At 40.2% G+C, this 16,426-nt stretch overlaps 1 protein-coding gene across 4 annotated transcripts; it reads right to left on the bottom strand.

The window, feature by feature from the left end:
- Positions 1 to 558: 558 nt before the first annotated feature.
- znf821 (zinc finger protein 821) lies at positions 559 to 16,019 on the bottom strand. 4 transcript variants are annotated; one of them, XM_023332791.1, is made up of 6 exons: positions 15,940 to 16,019; positions 8,451 to 8,582; positions 8,205 to 8,323; positions 6,608 to 6,706; positions 5,350 to 5,516; positions 559 to 4,242 (listed from the first exon to the last, which is right to left on the bottom strand). In XM_023332791.1, the coding sequence occupies exons 1-6, from the start codon at positions 15,941 to 15,943 to the stop codon at positions 3,270 to 3,272; spliced, it is 1,494 nt and encodes a 497-aa protein (XP_023188559.1). In that variant the 5' UTR covers positions 15,944 to 16,019; the 3' UTR covers positions 559 to 3,269. The 4 variants fall into 4 exon arrangements, with proteins under 4 accessions (XP_023188559.1, XP_023188558.1, XP_014328796.1 ...); XM_023332790.1 differs by lacking the exon at positions 15,940 to 16,019 and adding an exon at positions 13,695 to 14,276 and having other exon boundaries at positions 8,205 to 8,320; XM_014473310.2 differs by lacking the exon at positions 15,940 to 16,019 and adding an exon at positions 13,695 to 14,276.
- Positions 16,020 to 16,426: the final 407 nt, after the last annotated feature.

Here is a 16,426-nt window from a genome sequence, read left to right on the forward strand (position 1 = left end):
ACTTCACATAGGGTCAGTGACGTCCATGCAGAGTCTTGTAACCAAACAGAAGCGGTTTGGAGGTTTTGGCCAGTTGAAACATTTTAAACTCTGGATCACACGAGAAAAAAGGACTGTAGAAAATTAGGAAAAACTTGCATCTTGAACACCTGTTTGTTATGCGGGTCGGATATTTGCCTTGATCTCACATATCGAGGCAAATATGCGAGATCCTTTTCACATTACTGGTCCTTTTATCTACAAAAGTGACTATTTTGTTCATTAAAATAGTGTTTTCACTGGTGAGCAGCTAAAAAATTGCTTCCTCCACCCACGCACACTTTCAATATGACAAATTGGGCTTCCTTGGCGAAAAGCTAAATGAAGCATTAAATACGAGTGCAATGGTTTAGAAACTATACTATCTAAAATAATAAATCAGAACACATTTTTAAATTTTTTTCCCAATTCAGATTAACTGATAATTTGTTCATTATGTAATGTAACAACTCGAGGACCTACTGATGTGATATTGAGTATGAGTGACTGCCTAAAGAGCAACAGAAGGTAAACACTTGCTCTATATTAAACTTGATGTTTATTTCCACATTCTTTACCAGGTTTCGTTATGGTCTGTACATCTTTTGAGTCAGTAACAGAGGACGGTGTCCCTGAAGGGCCATCCAGTCAGGATACATTGATGTGACAACCAGGCATGTTGTTGCAGTTTAGCTCATTCATTTGGCCTTTTTCAGAGATACAGATTTTGTAAACATGGACATTGAGAGAAAAATCCTGATAGCATTAATATCAAAAGGCCAACATTTTAAACTTTAAAAAAAAAAATTAAACTGTTTAAAAACAATAAATAAATAAAAAGCAGGCATAAACTAACAGAACACAGGCTCATACTGAACAACTCTAGTACTAGTGCAGTTTCAGGGACATGCAGTGTTAACCTAAACCAAAGTGAGCGAACTGCTCCAAAGGACAAAGTGACACCCCAGAGTCCGCAGTCGTCCTGCTGCTGGTTCACAGCAGACTGACGGCGTCACCTCTGAAAATACCCAGTATTCATAGGCTGAGACAAAACCTGAAGCCTTCGCTTTCAGCAGAGAACGTCACTACGGGATGGCAGTGAGATCTTGTTGCTTTAATGTGCTGAACTTTGAAAAATAAAACCGATGTAACGTATTCTCCCCCAAACGTGATGCGATCGGTTTATGAATTAATCTTGACGTTCTGGGCTCTGGGCCCTCTCACTGAGTTGAACTGCCTGAGAAAGCAGAGCTTCTGATTCTGAATTTCGATGAAACATTTTGAAGTTGCGTTCTGCATAGTTTCTTTGAGAAGTGAAATCGTTTTCCTTCACAAACAATAAATCTGTTGCATAGAAGTTTGATGCACGCCTAGGAAAGCCAAAAGTCCCGACCCAGATCCGCGTCTCATGCTTTCTTTAGGCAGGACGGCGCTCTTCTAGGAGTGACTCAAACAGAAACACTACTTGGAGAGACTGAAACTGCTTGTTTGACGATGAAAAGTTTTGCATCTAGAGAAATCAAGAGGAGTGGAAGTAACAGTACAGCTGTAAACAACGCGGGGATGATGCAAACTTGGCCTCTAACGTAAATATGAAAGAGATTATACCAGCAAAATACGGCAAACACTTTTACAAGAAAACAAAATATCATGTTGCATAAATATGTGCTGGAATGAGGATCAGTAATATAAAAACACATCCTGGAAATAAACAAGCCTCAGTGCTAACAAAGGGGTGGACTGCATCATGCAGGTATATCTCAATAAGGTAGATTGTTATTGAGCAATTCATTTATGTCAGGAATTAAAAATGAGTTATATCAAGCATTTAGTTTAATTAATTTGGATAACTAAGACACAAAAGATTAAGTAGCTAATAACTGTATTCTAGCACAATAATGGAAAATTGAGTGGAAGGAAAAAATGTGGGAGAAAAAAAAGCAGTAATTATAGCCACAACCTTGAGAGGATTTAGAAATACTTTTAAAAGTTTGAGGGAGATAGTGGATGGTCAGCAGTTCTAGTGCCACCTCACCGAAAACTTGAAATATATCACTCTGTTATGAATCCAACTCTTGAATTAGATAATTGAAATAAATTAACATTCAAACTACATCCTATTTTTTTTTATTTAGATATACCTGTAAATGATTCTCACCTCTTAACATGACTTTTTTTTTTCTCCAGACGTGTGGATGTAAAAAAAAATATATATAAAAATTTAAGTGGTAATAATAACATAAGATACTGCAGACTCACGGAGAATGTGAATGCTACAGGAATTGCACAAAGCAGGTTAAAATGAAGCATGACTTTCTATACAACACTAACATGTTTACCAATTAGCATAAAACACAAATGCTTCTTCGTAGACAGAATTCAAGTAATGCGACAAAATCAGAGGTCAACAGGTAACATGTTGGGTTTTCTTTTTCCATGTAATGAGACCAAAATATATAAGAGGTAAATAATGTAGTGTACAGTACAATAACAGCAGCAGAGACTGAGTTTTTAAAAAACAATAAATTACACACAGTGTTTATAAAAAAAAAAAAAAAGACGACATGAATGAAGATAATTACGACAGGAATGCTTTTCAACACGGGGCACGCTCAATAGGGACAATCATTCACAAGTGAATGCATGTGTCCTATTAAAGTGCCATAAAGAGGAATATCAAAACTTAAAAGTGTGGGGAAACGACCTGCGTCTTCTGTAGTATTGTATAGTGTGTGTGTAGCTTTGGAAGCTTGGAGCTGGTAAGCCACAGGACAGAGAGCGACCGTCCACGGCGCCGGATGAGGTAGTAGTTTTCACATGAATGTTCCACGGTAGCAGCTAGGAAACAGAGAGAGGCGCAGCTACCGGAGTCTGAGTTACTGGGCTGGGAGGACCAGGGAGAGAGGGTCTGCAGCGACAGGGTCCACGCTCCCCTCACTGAGGATCCATGTGCAAATGATTTGTTTTGTTTTGTTTTGTTTGTCAGTTGAAGCAAGAATAACTGCTCCCACCAGAATGTACTATTACCTCTGAGAGTCCACTGAAACACGGATAAATCTCTTTACAGCATGCTCTTAGAATAAGAAACATTCTCAACCCTGTTTCCAAGGTTTAATAGACTGTAATAAATTAGAAATCGAAGAAGTTTGCATGAATACAAAGGAATAGTATAGCAAGAGTAGGACAGGAATGGTTCGCTGTGGTAATGGGAACCTGATGGCTGGGGGGAGTTTTTATAGGGTCCCCAGGGATCATGGCAGCTTCATGAAGAGACCATTATCTATGGAAGGAACCGGCATGGGACAGGGGAACTGAAAGAGACTCATGTCCGCTGTGAGAGCGGCCATTGCGGCGGGATCGTGCTCGATCTGTGTCCTGAGGGCGGGGTCAATCTTCTCCAGCCGCCGCTTGATCCGCTTGGCCTCCCTCTCGCGGATCAGCCGGGCCTGCCTCTTCTCCGGAGTCTCGTTGGCCCTCTTTAGCCGCATGGCCTCCCGGTCTCTCTGCAGCCGCCGCGCCCTCTGCTCCTCCGTCTCCTGCATCCTCTGCATGCGCTTGGCCTCGCGGTCTCGCAGCCGCCTCAGCTCCTTCTCCTCGTCCGTCTCGCAGGCGCGCTTGTTCTTCTTTGCGGTGCGTTCGCGCTCCAAACGCTGCAGGCGAGCCTCCAGGGGCTCGTTCTTGCGACGCAGGGCCCACTTCCGCATCGGAGACTGCGCCTCCACCAGCTGCTGGTAGGCCACGCAGCTGTTGCACACCAGCAGGACTCCGGCGGGGTAGACGGGCATCGGGCTCATGATGTCGGGAATGGGAGGAAGGGCTGAGGAGGAGGAGTTGAGGGCGTCAGGGATGGACGCGAGCGACGGACCTTCAGACAGGAGCCCGTCGGGCAGCGAAGGAAAGGCGGGTCCTTGTTCGGACCCCGAGCAAGGTCCACAACCTGGGCTTAACGCGTGGCACGGCCGGGGTCCTTGACACTGGTTTGGGATGTGGCTGGAGGCCTGGCAGGAGCGATGGGCCTGACAGAGGGTGGATGTCGGATCGGGAGCCTGGCAGGGAGGCGGGCCCTGACAGGAACTGGGACTGGGACCCGCTCCGTGGCAGGAGTGCGTGCTGGAGCCCGGGCTGCTCATGGGGCTGCTGGAGAGGGAGTGGGACATGGAGCAGGATTCCCGTCCACCAGTGATGTCAATCCTGCTTGTGTCGAGGACATCTTTTAGCTTTTCCCTGTAATAAGACAGAAGGTTAGCTGAAACAAGGCCTCGACTTTCGATCTCTGAGATGATTCTTCGGCTACGTTCACACACAGCAAGTCTTGATGATTTCAAGGAATTGTTTTGGCTCTTGTGGCCTTTTTTCCACAGTAGCTTGACAGGAAGTTAGATTATGAGAGAGCCACGCCCAATCTACAACTTTTTGCTGAGGTCTGATTTGTTTTGCTTTGTCGTTCATAGCTGACCAGCCTTATCCATGTGCTTTAAACGTTTGTCTTCAACCATTTCTCAAAGGTTTCTTCACTGACTCGCAGGTCAAACTACTGCACTGTAACTGTTGATTTAATTTCTACTGCATATTGCTCTGCTTTCATTATGCTTTGTGATATTTTTATGGCAAAACGTCTCTTTAGATTGTAAAGGCTGCAGATCCCTGACATACACAGTTCTTTTTAAGAAGGTAGATTTTCATAATGATTAACAATGAAACTGCAGAGTTACTGCGTTGACATGCTTTATAAATGACAGACTATCTGAAGAGAGTAGAACTGATTTTACAGAAAAGTCTGGTAGTTTTAAATTGCTTATATATTTTGTAACTTTTCTGTGTTGAGTTTTATAATTTATCCCTCCCTCTCTTTCCACTGTGTATTCTGACCTTGAAAGAGCTGTTTAAATGGAAAAAAGAAAAAGAAAACGAGCTAATGGCAGTTGCTAAGCAACGTGCAAGTTTATTTCCTATGGATCTGTCATTGCAGGACTAAATGTATTCATCCCTCATGTTATACAGTCTGGTTCATCTCTCACTGGGAAACCACTTCTTTATTTATTCTGATGTGCTCAGCTGGAGACGCATCACCTAAACGTCATTCAGCTTTAGGAAACTTTTTGGTCTGCCATGTTTTATGTCTTCCCCACATCCTTGCCTGGTAAGAATTTGACCATCAATGGGAAGAGTAAAAATGCAGCCTTGGCATACAGCTTATATATGTGTTGTTTTTTTTTTAAAAGTGTGCTATTCTAGTAATAAAATCCCATCGCATTCAATACAACAGACATCAAGTTCCTTGCAAACTTGTGCATAGAAGAGCCGAGCAGCAGCAGCAGATCTGGGGTGAACCTGTTAAAGTTGTTGGTGTCTGTGAAGCGTGCGCCACAGACGGCGCAGTTGGAGAGGCGGTCCTCAGAGTGGATGAGAAGATGCCGTCCAAGCGAGCCAGGAGAACTCAGGGCTCGCCCACACACCGGGCACACGTAGCTCTTGGTGTTGCTCATCATGCTTGTATGCTGGGAAAGACAGCGGAGAAAGATAAACATATAAACTTACCGTGATAAACTGTAAAAGGCAGTTGTTGTTGTTTTTTTTAATCTATTATAAATTTAGGAGGAAAGATGGATAGAATGTATCATCGTGACTGGATTAAAGGGAGTCAGTTATGAAAGGAAGTAGCTTTTAAAACCACGTTTAACTCCACACTTAATGTTATAAACCTGTAACAGATTGTTCTGTCATATTTATTTATTGAGTGAAAGTGCTAAATTCTTATGAAGATTTCCAGATTTCGTTGACCAGCTGATTCTGAGCAACTGTGATTTAAATTGAGTCTGACATATAAAATCAAGAAAAAGATCATAGGTGTTAATCCATTAAATCATGTGTATTTAACGTTTATCAGATTTTTTTTAATGGAAGAAGTCTGAGTTTTCGTATCATTTTTTCGTGTTTCTCTTGCAAAGCTCCTCGCTGTTTGTATTCATCAAACTTGTGTGCATCATCCCGGAGGTTTAATGTTGAAAACTAAATATAAATACCTTTGGTAATTAAAATGAAAGAAGCACATTGAAGTTGCTGCAATTGGTTGACGTGTTTATGCACTGACATGGTAGAAATTAATAGATGTGAACCATTTAATAGTTCTTTCAGCTAACAAGATGGGATTGATGTCTGGCAGAGCCATCTGTGTTTCTGTTATAACAACAACATAAAATATTATTACTATTCAACTACTATGTGTTTACTTTAATGTAGATATAACTGTACTCACATATAGCAGTATTTTGACATTTGTCACTTCAAATGAAAACTTTATTAGTGTAACATAAACAACTGGATTACAGGAGAATTGTAATCACCAAAAAAAAAAAAAAAAGCTACAGTTTTAGAATTTGCTCTGCATTTTTCTCAGCATGACATTGACCTGAATTTACTGGATTTATTACCTCTAACAAGCTGTTTTTGTTAAAACAGACTCTAAAATGTTGGACGGCGCAGCTGCTAATTGACTAGTACGCACTAATTGAGACAAAAAATGCAAGATGCTGCAACAGTTTCCAAAGTCGTCCGTGTTTTTATAGTTGGAAAAAAATGCAGTCCTCACCTGGTAGACATGTGAAATGAGTCTCTCAGGGCTGCTGAAATCCAGCGTGCACAGAGGACAGACAAAGTTGTTGCCGTGGTCAGCCCCCTCGTCACTCTCCTGAGGAAAATAAAAGCACATTTTTAGAGTAGATTTATTCACGCATATGGTGTGGGTGGGCGGTAAAAGTAAATCCACATTAAAAAACCGTATGTGCTTCGGGTGTGCAATGAAGCTCACCCTTTAGTGATTTAAGCGAAGGCATTGTTTGTATCAAGCTTAACGTCAGCCTGCGTGGAAGCTATTTCTAACTGTAAGTGTAGGATGATGTGTTGAGTGTGTGACTGTGCAAAAGTCAGTGAGTCATTACTGGTCACATGACGCTGTCACAGATGTTACTCATGCACAAGTTGAAATGTAGAGCACTTGGAAACAGAAGGTACCTCCACAAAACATATTGGTAGATAGCAGAGCTTTCACACCTTGAACTGCTCAAAGACTTAAAAAAAGAAAAAGTCTGCCAACAAATTAGCTCATTTGATCCATGTAATTCTGATGCATTTTACAGGCATGTAGTGACATTTTATAGCAGAATCAAGTAATTACACTACCTTCATTTAAAAAAATTTGATTAAAATTCAGCTAATACTTTGTGTAAGAAAACCACAACAAAGCGTAAGGTGTTGGGTCTCCACTTGTTCAACAAACATTCGTTCTGAAAGCACACACTGCCTGTTGATTGATCATCTGTAGGGTCTAAGAGTGAGCTTTTTACAAACAATTGCACAATGGGAAATAAAGAATGAACATATGGAAAAGCGCCTCATGTCCACAGTTAAGTACAGTGGAGGATCTGTAATGCTGTGGGTTTGTTTCCTGTCCAGAAGCCGTGGAAATCATTTTAGAGTGCATTTAAATCAAAATCCAATGGGCTCTTTCATAAAGATAGGGATCCAACATCTACGGCCTAATTAACACAGAAATAGGTTATCAAATACAAATTTAACCTTCTTCTGTAACCTTCTGACCTCTACACCTGAATCCAAGAGTTGTGCAACATATGTAATGATATGTTACTTGAAGTTTTGCTGGCTAATTCATTCCTGGAGACATGAGTTCCTTAGAAGAGAAACTGATAGAAGATGCAGGACTTTGGATAACCAAGAAGACATTTTCCTATTTGCAGCTTGTGCAAACAGTTGAAGATCCAACTGTCTGTAGTTTTTTTTTTAAATCACGTGAGTTTATGTTATAGGAGTAAAGAAAAAGGATTCAATCAAAGAGCTTTCATGACTCTTTTCTAGTGTGCAAATACATCTGTTCATATCTGTATATATTTATAAAAAAAAACTCTTGTCAAGTGCATAAAATAATACATAAAAGAAAAGCTTCACCTGTCAGGTTTAAGACTTTCACAGATTCTTAAACTACATCGTGTGGCTTCAAACCAAATAGCTCAAAATGAAGGTGGTGTTGTAGACGGAGATGCTCTGAGCTCTGTGAGGTTTGGTTTGAACGCTCCCCCGCCCTCTTGACATGTGGCAAAACCCAAAATGAGGAATAATCTGTAACAAAACGGTCACGACAAAAGAGGCCAGCTAACATGCAGCCGACTCACCACTTTGACACCCGCCCCTTGAAGGCGGCACTGCGCTCGGTTGGCAGTCATGTGGTCGTCAGCAGACGCGTTGGAGGACGAGTCTTCGCCGTGGTTGTCGGGGTCGCTATCGCTGTCTTCTATGGAGGCAAACACAGCCCTATCAATACAGACAGACAACAGAGCACAGAGCAGGGCTTATTCTCACTCACACCCCTCAGTCCGAGGACGTTCCCACAGAGTCCGCCTGGCCCCTCCGGCCCGTACCTGTGAGGCTATCCTGTCCTTGGACTTCTTGCGAGTTGTTGTTGCAGCATTCGCCATCCTCGGTGAATTCATCCCTGCCGTCCATGTTAATGGTGTGCTGGAGTCCAGATAAGCCCAAAGTGTGGAATGGCCCTGGGAAATTAGAACAGCAGAAATTTGGTGAGGTTCAAGTATGCAAATTGTGATGCTCAGACTTTCTAGTAACTATTCTCTTGTAGATTTCTGCTATTTCAGACATGATGAAAGCTGAACTTAAATGAAAAGCTATCAGCGATCTCAATCGTTCTCTTTATTGTGCAGGTGAGACCAAGACATGCAGCAGAAAACGGACACCATTTTCTAATTTGCAGGTTTAAATTTGTATTGCTTAAATTTTTAAACAAAGTCTCTCAATCACAGTTCAGTATTTTGAAGGTAATTTTTAGTGAGCTCACCAAAAACCATACAATCGGAGACCAGGTGTATGTACACACTGACGTCACTGCAATGATTATAATGACATATCCTCCACAGACTTTTACAACCAAAACAACTCATAAAACCCACATTTATAGAGCTTCTATCAGTAGACAGTAAAAGCCTGTTTTCTATCTTCAAACTGTTGGAAACAGGAGTATTTTACTTTTCCAAAACACAAAAAAGCAACCCACGCAATAAAGAATGAACCTTTACCATAAAATATATGGGCTCCTAAGCATACCTAGGATTATAATGCTGTCTTTGAGTTATTGTTACAAGATGAAAACCTACGAATGAACTTGTGCATGGAGAATTTTACAATTAAAACAAGAGAGTTAAATGGTTACTAATTATTAAAAGCCTCGTTGAGGTTCTAGGCTCAACGCAGAATTTTTAAATGCTATCTGTCCTCATGAAGGATATCCTATTAAGATAGATAAGAATATAAACAATCTATGCAGAGACAGAGATGATAAGCAAAACTTTCACCTAATTTAGTAAAATGTTTCAGGATAACATAATTTGTGTTTAAAAGTTTGGCTTCAGAACATTTCCCTATTGGAGTAAGTAACAACTATTTCTACTAAACAAAAGGTTGACTTTAATAAAACATTGCACAGCAATAAAAAAAAGATGTTAAACTCTTTTTTAATTGATTGAAGATGTAGAGAAATTTCTTATTAGTTTAAAAGTATGAACACTACATAAAGTCGGTGAGGTGAGGCCACTCATATTTATGCATCAACGTTAAGTTCATTAACATCCCAACCCCCACTGTTCTTACACACCAATGCATACTGGCTGCTCGTACAGCAATGCTGCAGTCCCTCAGGAGCAGCAGCCTCTCTTCCTGCTTTCTGCCGAGCTACAAACTGTGTTTCTCCACGTCTCTCTCCACACCACCCACACGCCGAACAGCCTGGCTCGCCCTCTGTCTTCCCTGCTTAAATGTAGCGAGTACTTCCATATCCATACCATCGCCTCCAAGGGGGGTGGAAGCAGCTCTGCAATGGCAGCCCATATGTCTCCGCTCTGTGGATGTACTTTTAGTTGTGAGGTTTGGTAAAACTCCTCCACTTTTTCTATTTTTACACTTGACCCCGCAAAAGCTGAATTTGACTCCGAGCTTTTGCCTCATTAGAGGTGTTGGCGAGAGTTCCTCCTGTACTCTGAAATAAGACGGGATTTTACTTTGGAGTGCAGTAACTCGGGTCAGAGATGGGAGAGATAGGCTCCGACTTTGGCTACCTGACACTGACAGTACCACGCCCCTCATCACAGTCCGTTACCAGCACTTTCCCTCTCAGTCTGTCCAAACGTGAAGCTGAATCTTCAGGTTATTTTTCTATCGTCTGGCTTCTTTTACTTGGCGTGCGGATGCAGTTTGGGCCTGAGCTTTCATTAGGAGTGGCACAGTGGGTCCGGGTATTGAACTACTACAGCGAGCTGGCTTCTCGGCACATGGCCAATGATTGATGTGTGAGAAATACCCATCCCCCCTCCCACCCCATTGCCAGAGCTCTGTCTGTACATCTGTCTCTCCTTGCTCCCTCCCTCCCCCAGTCTCTGTGCCACTGTGATGTTATCTCCGAGTCTGTGTGTCTGTAGGCAGGAGGTGACGCAGTGTCTGACTGAATCCAGACAAAGAGACAAACTCATCAGTCAACAGACACACAGAAGAGAGAGAGAAAGGGGAGTGGGTGGTGGCGGCGGCAGTGGTGGGGGGTCAGGGTGGTGGAGGGCTAGCGTGCTAAACAAAACAGACAAAAGACAGAATGCCAAAACTCTACTCAAACACCAAGCAATGGGGGTCTTTTTGTTTTTTTTATTCAAAAGCCCCTCCTTCAGCTTTCCAGCCGCCGTCCCCTCGAAAACACACACATGAAGTCACACAAGCCAATGTCTGAATGTGCAGGAAGTGCTGGGGCCCTGTCTTCCATCCACACACAGACAGGAGGGGAACAAGGATGCTGGGCCAGACATCTGATCAGTTCTCATCTGCCTCCCCAATATCACACAAAAGATGAAGTGATAAAACCCTTCTAATGAAGAGGACCACTGTCTGGCTACTTAGGCGCCTGAAGTTAAGGTGAAATGTCGCTCATTAACATAAGAAAAACCAAGCATATACAAGGAATTAAGTATTAATAATTAAAGGTTAAAGATTGCTTTCCCATACAGACTGCAGAAGTTTTTTTTGCACCTGTTGGAGGGAAGTTTTCTTGTTTGTATTCAGCATTTGTTTTCTTGCACAAAATTTTACATTTTACTACATTGTGGTTGCATATTTCAGGATTTTACAACCTGTCACTTTGTATTTTCACCTTATTGTTGTTTCTAATGTTTTTATCCATGACTACTCTACTGTTTCTACACTGAAATGTTCCTACTAAAAAGTGGTAATATAAGGCTAATCTTATCTAGTGAAAAACAAGTTCAAATACTTCACAGAACTTTAGAATATTAAAAAATGATCAGAGTTGAAATAGTGCATCATGTTAAGCATTAAACAACAACAATATCTTCATATTTAACAGTAGAACAAACTAAAAGACTTAATTCAGTTAATTTCACTGCAGTTTTTCTGGATTGTAATGTTCATCAAGACATTTGCATGGAACATACTCTTAAATCATACCGTGGAACTCCCTTTGTGTGTGTGGGCAAGCATATACATAAAAATGTGTGTGTGTGTGTGTGTGTGTGTGTGTGTGTGTGTGTGTGTGTGTGTGTGTGTGTGTGTGTGTGTCTGGCTGCCTGTCTCCTTGCTGTCTAGTCTGTCAGTCAGTCTGACTGCGTTAACCTCTCAGCTCTGGGCAGCTCTCTGCAGGCCATTTAGACTTCACAGGAAAAGACAGGTGAAGCAGCCAAACCACAGGAGGGCTGAAGTACAAAACTCACCGCATCTGAAGTCTGTCGATGACGATGGAGATTGTAGTTAAACGTATTCAAACAGAACATAGAAAGTTCCCTCTTCAACGTCAACTTGTTTTTGGTCATCCTTTTCGGTTTCTAGCTCTGATTTTGGTGTTCAGTAACAATATATGGACTATTGAGCTTTTCAGGGATTACTGTAGGTGCAAAAGTAAGATGCATTTCTACAGTTTAACCAAACTATATTTAGAAAGGTGAGCTGCGCAGGTCCTGACTTCAGTAGATTACACAGGGCAATCTTCTTCTTTGGTGGGAGCAACTTCTTTAAGATATCTGCAGACAGACCAACCAGGAGATCCTGGCTGGAGGACAGAAGTAATGGATATACAAGGACATCAACTGGATGTCAACACAAACCAACTTCCACCAATTATTGATAGCTTACTCATTAATTGACATTTTCTTTTTAAAAATCCATTACCACGCTTTAAAGTTTAAAACAGACCCAAAAGCTACTCCAAGTCATATTTCTGTACAGACTGTAGCTTCTGTCTCATTTTTACTCCTAAATTAAAAAGGGAAAATATAAAGATTATCATTTATGTGGAACAGATTAGTAAAAACACTGCTACAAAGTTTCACGATGGATATTTTGACAAACATATGTACTCTTAACTCTCTTCTCTTAAATCTCACAAAACCACCAGCAATCTTCCCAAGATTTAAGATCTTGATCAGCAGGATTTTTATTAGGTGTGGACGTCCCTACAAGAGGTTGAATATATTACTGGCAAGCAGTTATGATGCATGTTCCTGAAATCTTATAGCCTATAAAATATTGCACTGAAGCAGTCGTTTGAAATTGCTATATTGACACCAACACTGCGATGAGGACTGTGATTGTATATATCATGGCAGCTTCAGCATCTAACAGAGATTGTTTGCAAAGAGAGTGACATTTTGTAGAAATGTAATAAGCACAAACAGCTGAGGCTTTGCTTGGCATGCTGTGTGATTTGTGTTGCTTTCCAGTAATTTTATATTAATGTGAATGGTTTAGATGAAAACAAAAAATGCATACACACTGGCAGGGTAAAAGCTCAAACAGGGGTTCCATATATTCGCATTTTACTAATGTATCGGCTTTTAAAAGCAGTGCTTCTGTCAAAGTATAAAACAATCCTGCTACACTAACAAAAAAATAATAAAAAAAATAACTGAAGGGGAAGCCACCTGTGGGAAAGCTTGCTCAAGTTTCCTGTATATTATGGCTCTGATTCCTCCTAGGTATTAAACTCAGCAGTTATTTCCTTATGACTAACAAAAACAGTTGCACATGTTAGACATGGAAAAGAAATGAAATAGTTTTGGTTACCTGGTGTGTTTTTAATCAATAAACAGAAATAATGATAAAAATGATGAGAAGAGATCCGAGGATATCAAAGTGTAATTACTATCATTCCTCATGTACGTATGTGCATTTAAGTTATGCTACTCAGAAAGAAAACATATCATACTTTAATCAAGGAACTGAAATACTTTCCACGTATGCTTTTGCATATTACGCATTTAATTTTGACTATTGAGTTTTCAAGTTCAAGTTGGCACAACATTAGATTTCATATATGACATTAGTCTTGATAATGTTGTCTTTAGATCATTGCGAAGTAAAGTAGAGTAGAAAGTACATTCAATAATTAGGATGCCAACACAAACATTTATGAGCTGTGCCACATTTAAATGCAAGCAAATTGTAAAAAGACTTTTTTTTAATGAACTGACTGCGATCATACAGTATAAACAAAGGCAAGTTAAACACTTCACGCAGGAATTATAGTTTTGTCAGAGAGGATCAGACTATGTGAAAAAGAAACTCTTAACACAGTAAAATGTAAAACCTGCGATACCTACAGTCAACTTTGAAGGGGTTGGTTTGTTTTCGTCTGGACATAGTATCACCCTCTCGACGGAGGGGGGTTAAAGGTCTCCCCGAACCACTTAAGGTTCCCCCTGCAGTCCAGGTGAAGTCCGAACCGAGCCGATGGACCCAATTACCGGACAAACTCTCTCCAAATCATCCGCTCCATCGGAAGAAACGTAAGCGCTACCGGAGGTGGAAACAAGGAGAAATCCAATTGTGTGTCACATTCTTCCGGATTTAGTTTGAAAAATGTCCCCTTCCAGGCGCTGAGAGGGGTTTAAAATGATGTCCAAGCCCGACGACAGACGGACAGACGGACGGCGAGCCGAGCCGACCCGAGCCACTCCGACCCAGAGCCGCTGGGAGCTCGCAGGAGCGAAGCGCGAGCTCAGCTGATCCCGTATGTAAAATATCTGAAAGCGCGCCGAACTGCATCATGGGACGTGTAGTCAGGACGGGCAAAGCGCGTTAAAGCTGAGGATATGATTACGTATAAGACAGGAAGACAAACGGAGGTGTAGAGAAACATTAAGGCAATATTTTCAAACCCATTTCAAATTACTCATATTAAATATTCAACATAAAAAAACAACTCTATATTGTTTTCGTGACTTTTTATTTTTGCGTTTTTATGACGCAAAGCACTTTGAACTGCCTCGTTGCTGAAATGTGCTATACAAGTATTGACTGAATTACTGTAGACAGTAAATTACAAATAAAATCAATATTATGTAGTTATACAAGCATTATTATCCACATTGCACTTATTGATTCCAATAAATATTATTGTTTTCTTTAAATACAACTTTTAAAATTGTCAAGATGTAATGATGGCACAATTTTCTTGAATCATGTTTAATAAGTAAACATGACCAAAGATGACATTGTCACTTGTTGACGAAATAACACACGGACAGTAACACTAGGCAGACATCAGATGCATTCTGTCAAAGACTTGAATAACTAAAAATAAATAACTAATTCAATAACTAACATTTGAATAAGATAACATATTTTCTGTGTTATAAAATAAATAAAAATGTTATAATTTCCCAATCTTAATACATAAATTAATTTATAATTCAAGTTATAAGTTAATGAGGTCATTTGATATGCAGAAAACATGTTAGCGCTCCCTAGTGGGCAAAATATGCAATTTACACAGCGAATCATTTCATATCTTGCAATCAAAAACTGTTTACATCGACTCTTTTTACAATGCAGCTTCTTTTTATTCTCTTTAATTTTTTTTAACCATTACTAGTATTTTTCAGCATGAATTTCACCTTCATTTAAACCCCATCATCTTAATGGATTATTTGTAAACACTCAGAGAGACTGGCCCCCCTAACTAATGCCTGACTCCATTCACATTATAAACCACCAGAAAGGTTGTGAGTCAACAATTATATTGTTATAGTAATAAGTGGTTATTACTATGGTTCCAAAACATTTCAAATGTAAGTTTTGGTCTTACAGAGCAAAGTTTTCTGGATTTCTTAGAGGGAGAGCTTTTAGGTTGGCATGTTAAACGCTGAAAATGTGTCCTGTAGATGTGGACACGTGAAAACTCAAATGCAAAACCTTAATTGATCATCCATTAATTGAAGAACTGACTGTTTTAAATAAAGAACGACCGTCATTTGCAAATATACCAAAGGGTACTAAGATTTCACAAAAAGAAAGAGCTTGCAACAGTTTCTGTTTAAAAACACTGATTGTATCTTTACATCTGATCTGCAATTGTTAAAATACGGAATAAACGTTCACAGTCCATAAAGCAAGAAGGACGATTTCCTGGATAGCTCAGTAACAACACTGGGTGGTGCTACATACCAATGTCATAGCAGCGCATGTAGTCGTCATCACTGAATGCCACGAGTAAACTGACCGCAGCACGACACTGACACGGTTAAAAATGTACTCATCCGCAAGGTTAGGCGAAAATATGCCATCTCAACAAAATAAGCTCACCACACCGTGAAATGCGTGAATTTCCTTACAAGCAATAGCTGAAACGTCTCCACTCATAGTTTATAGTGACGTCAATTCCAAACCAAAAGCAGATCGACGACAGCTAGCTGGCTAACAAGCCGAATGTTAGCCCTTTATATCAATGCAACAACGATGGAACCTGTCAAGCTCACAGAGCACAAAGTAAATAAGAAAAATATTCTGGGAATAAGAACCCAGACGCATTTATCATGGCAATAAATTAAAAAACGGAACTATTACCCATGGCGTCCAGTGAACACTGGCATATCAGGTGAGAGTCTCGCTCAGAGGCAGATTGTGATGGGCTCCTCTGGTCCAAGCTAACGTTACTGTAGGCTTTAGCTTGGGACGAGCGTTCAATATGGCAAGCTGTTGTAGCACTTAAAATAGAATAGTAAATGTCTTTATTTACTTACATTTTTTTTAAAAAAAAGCTTAAAAATATAAGCATCTATCTATCTATCTATCTATCTATCTATCTATCTATCTATCTATCTATCTATCTATCTATCTATCTATCTATCTATCTATCTATCTATCTATCTATCTATCTATCTATCTATCTATCTATCTATCTATCTATCTATCTATCTATCTATCTATCTATCTATCTATCTATCTATCTATCATTAATAATTTCTCCTAAACGGACTGATTTTTGAGTCAAATTTTGACTGTATTAAGGTTTTCCCAGATGTTCCTGGTGTTATTTTAGATTAAAAACAGT

This window comes from Xiphophorus maculatus, chromosome 4 (assembly GCF_002775205.1).
Source record: "Xiphophorus maculatus strain JP 163 A chromosome 4, X_maculatus-5.0-male, whole genome shotgun sequence".
Classification (NCBI taxonomy): Eukaryota; Metazoa; Chordata; class Actinopteri; order Cyprinodontiformes; family Poeciliidae; genus Xiphophorus; species Xiphophorus maculatus.

What these genes read in the sequence shown, in the direction of transcription:
- znf821 (XM_014473310.2), bottom strand. Translation starts at nt 13,734, where the DNA reads ATGTCCAGACGAAAACAAACCAACCCCTTCAAAGTTGACT. An exon ending in AGGACAGGATAGCCTCACAG is followed by an intron (nt 8,324 to 8,450) that starts GTACGGGCCGGA and finishes TTGCCTCCATAG; the next exon opens with AAGACAGCGATAGCGACCCC. An exon ending in TCATTTCACATGTCTACCAG is followed by an intron (nt 5,517 to 6,607) that starts GTGAGGACTGCA and finishes TGTCTTTCCCAG; the next exon opens with CATACAAGCATGATGAGCAA.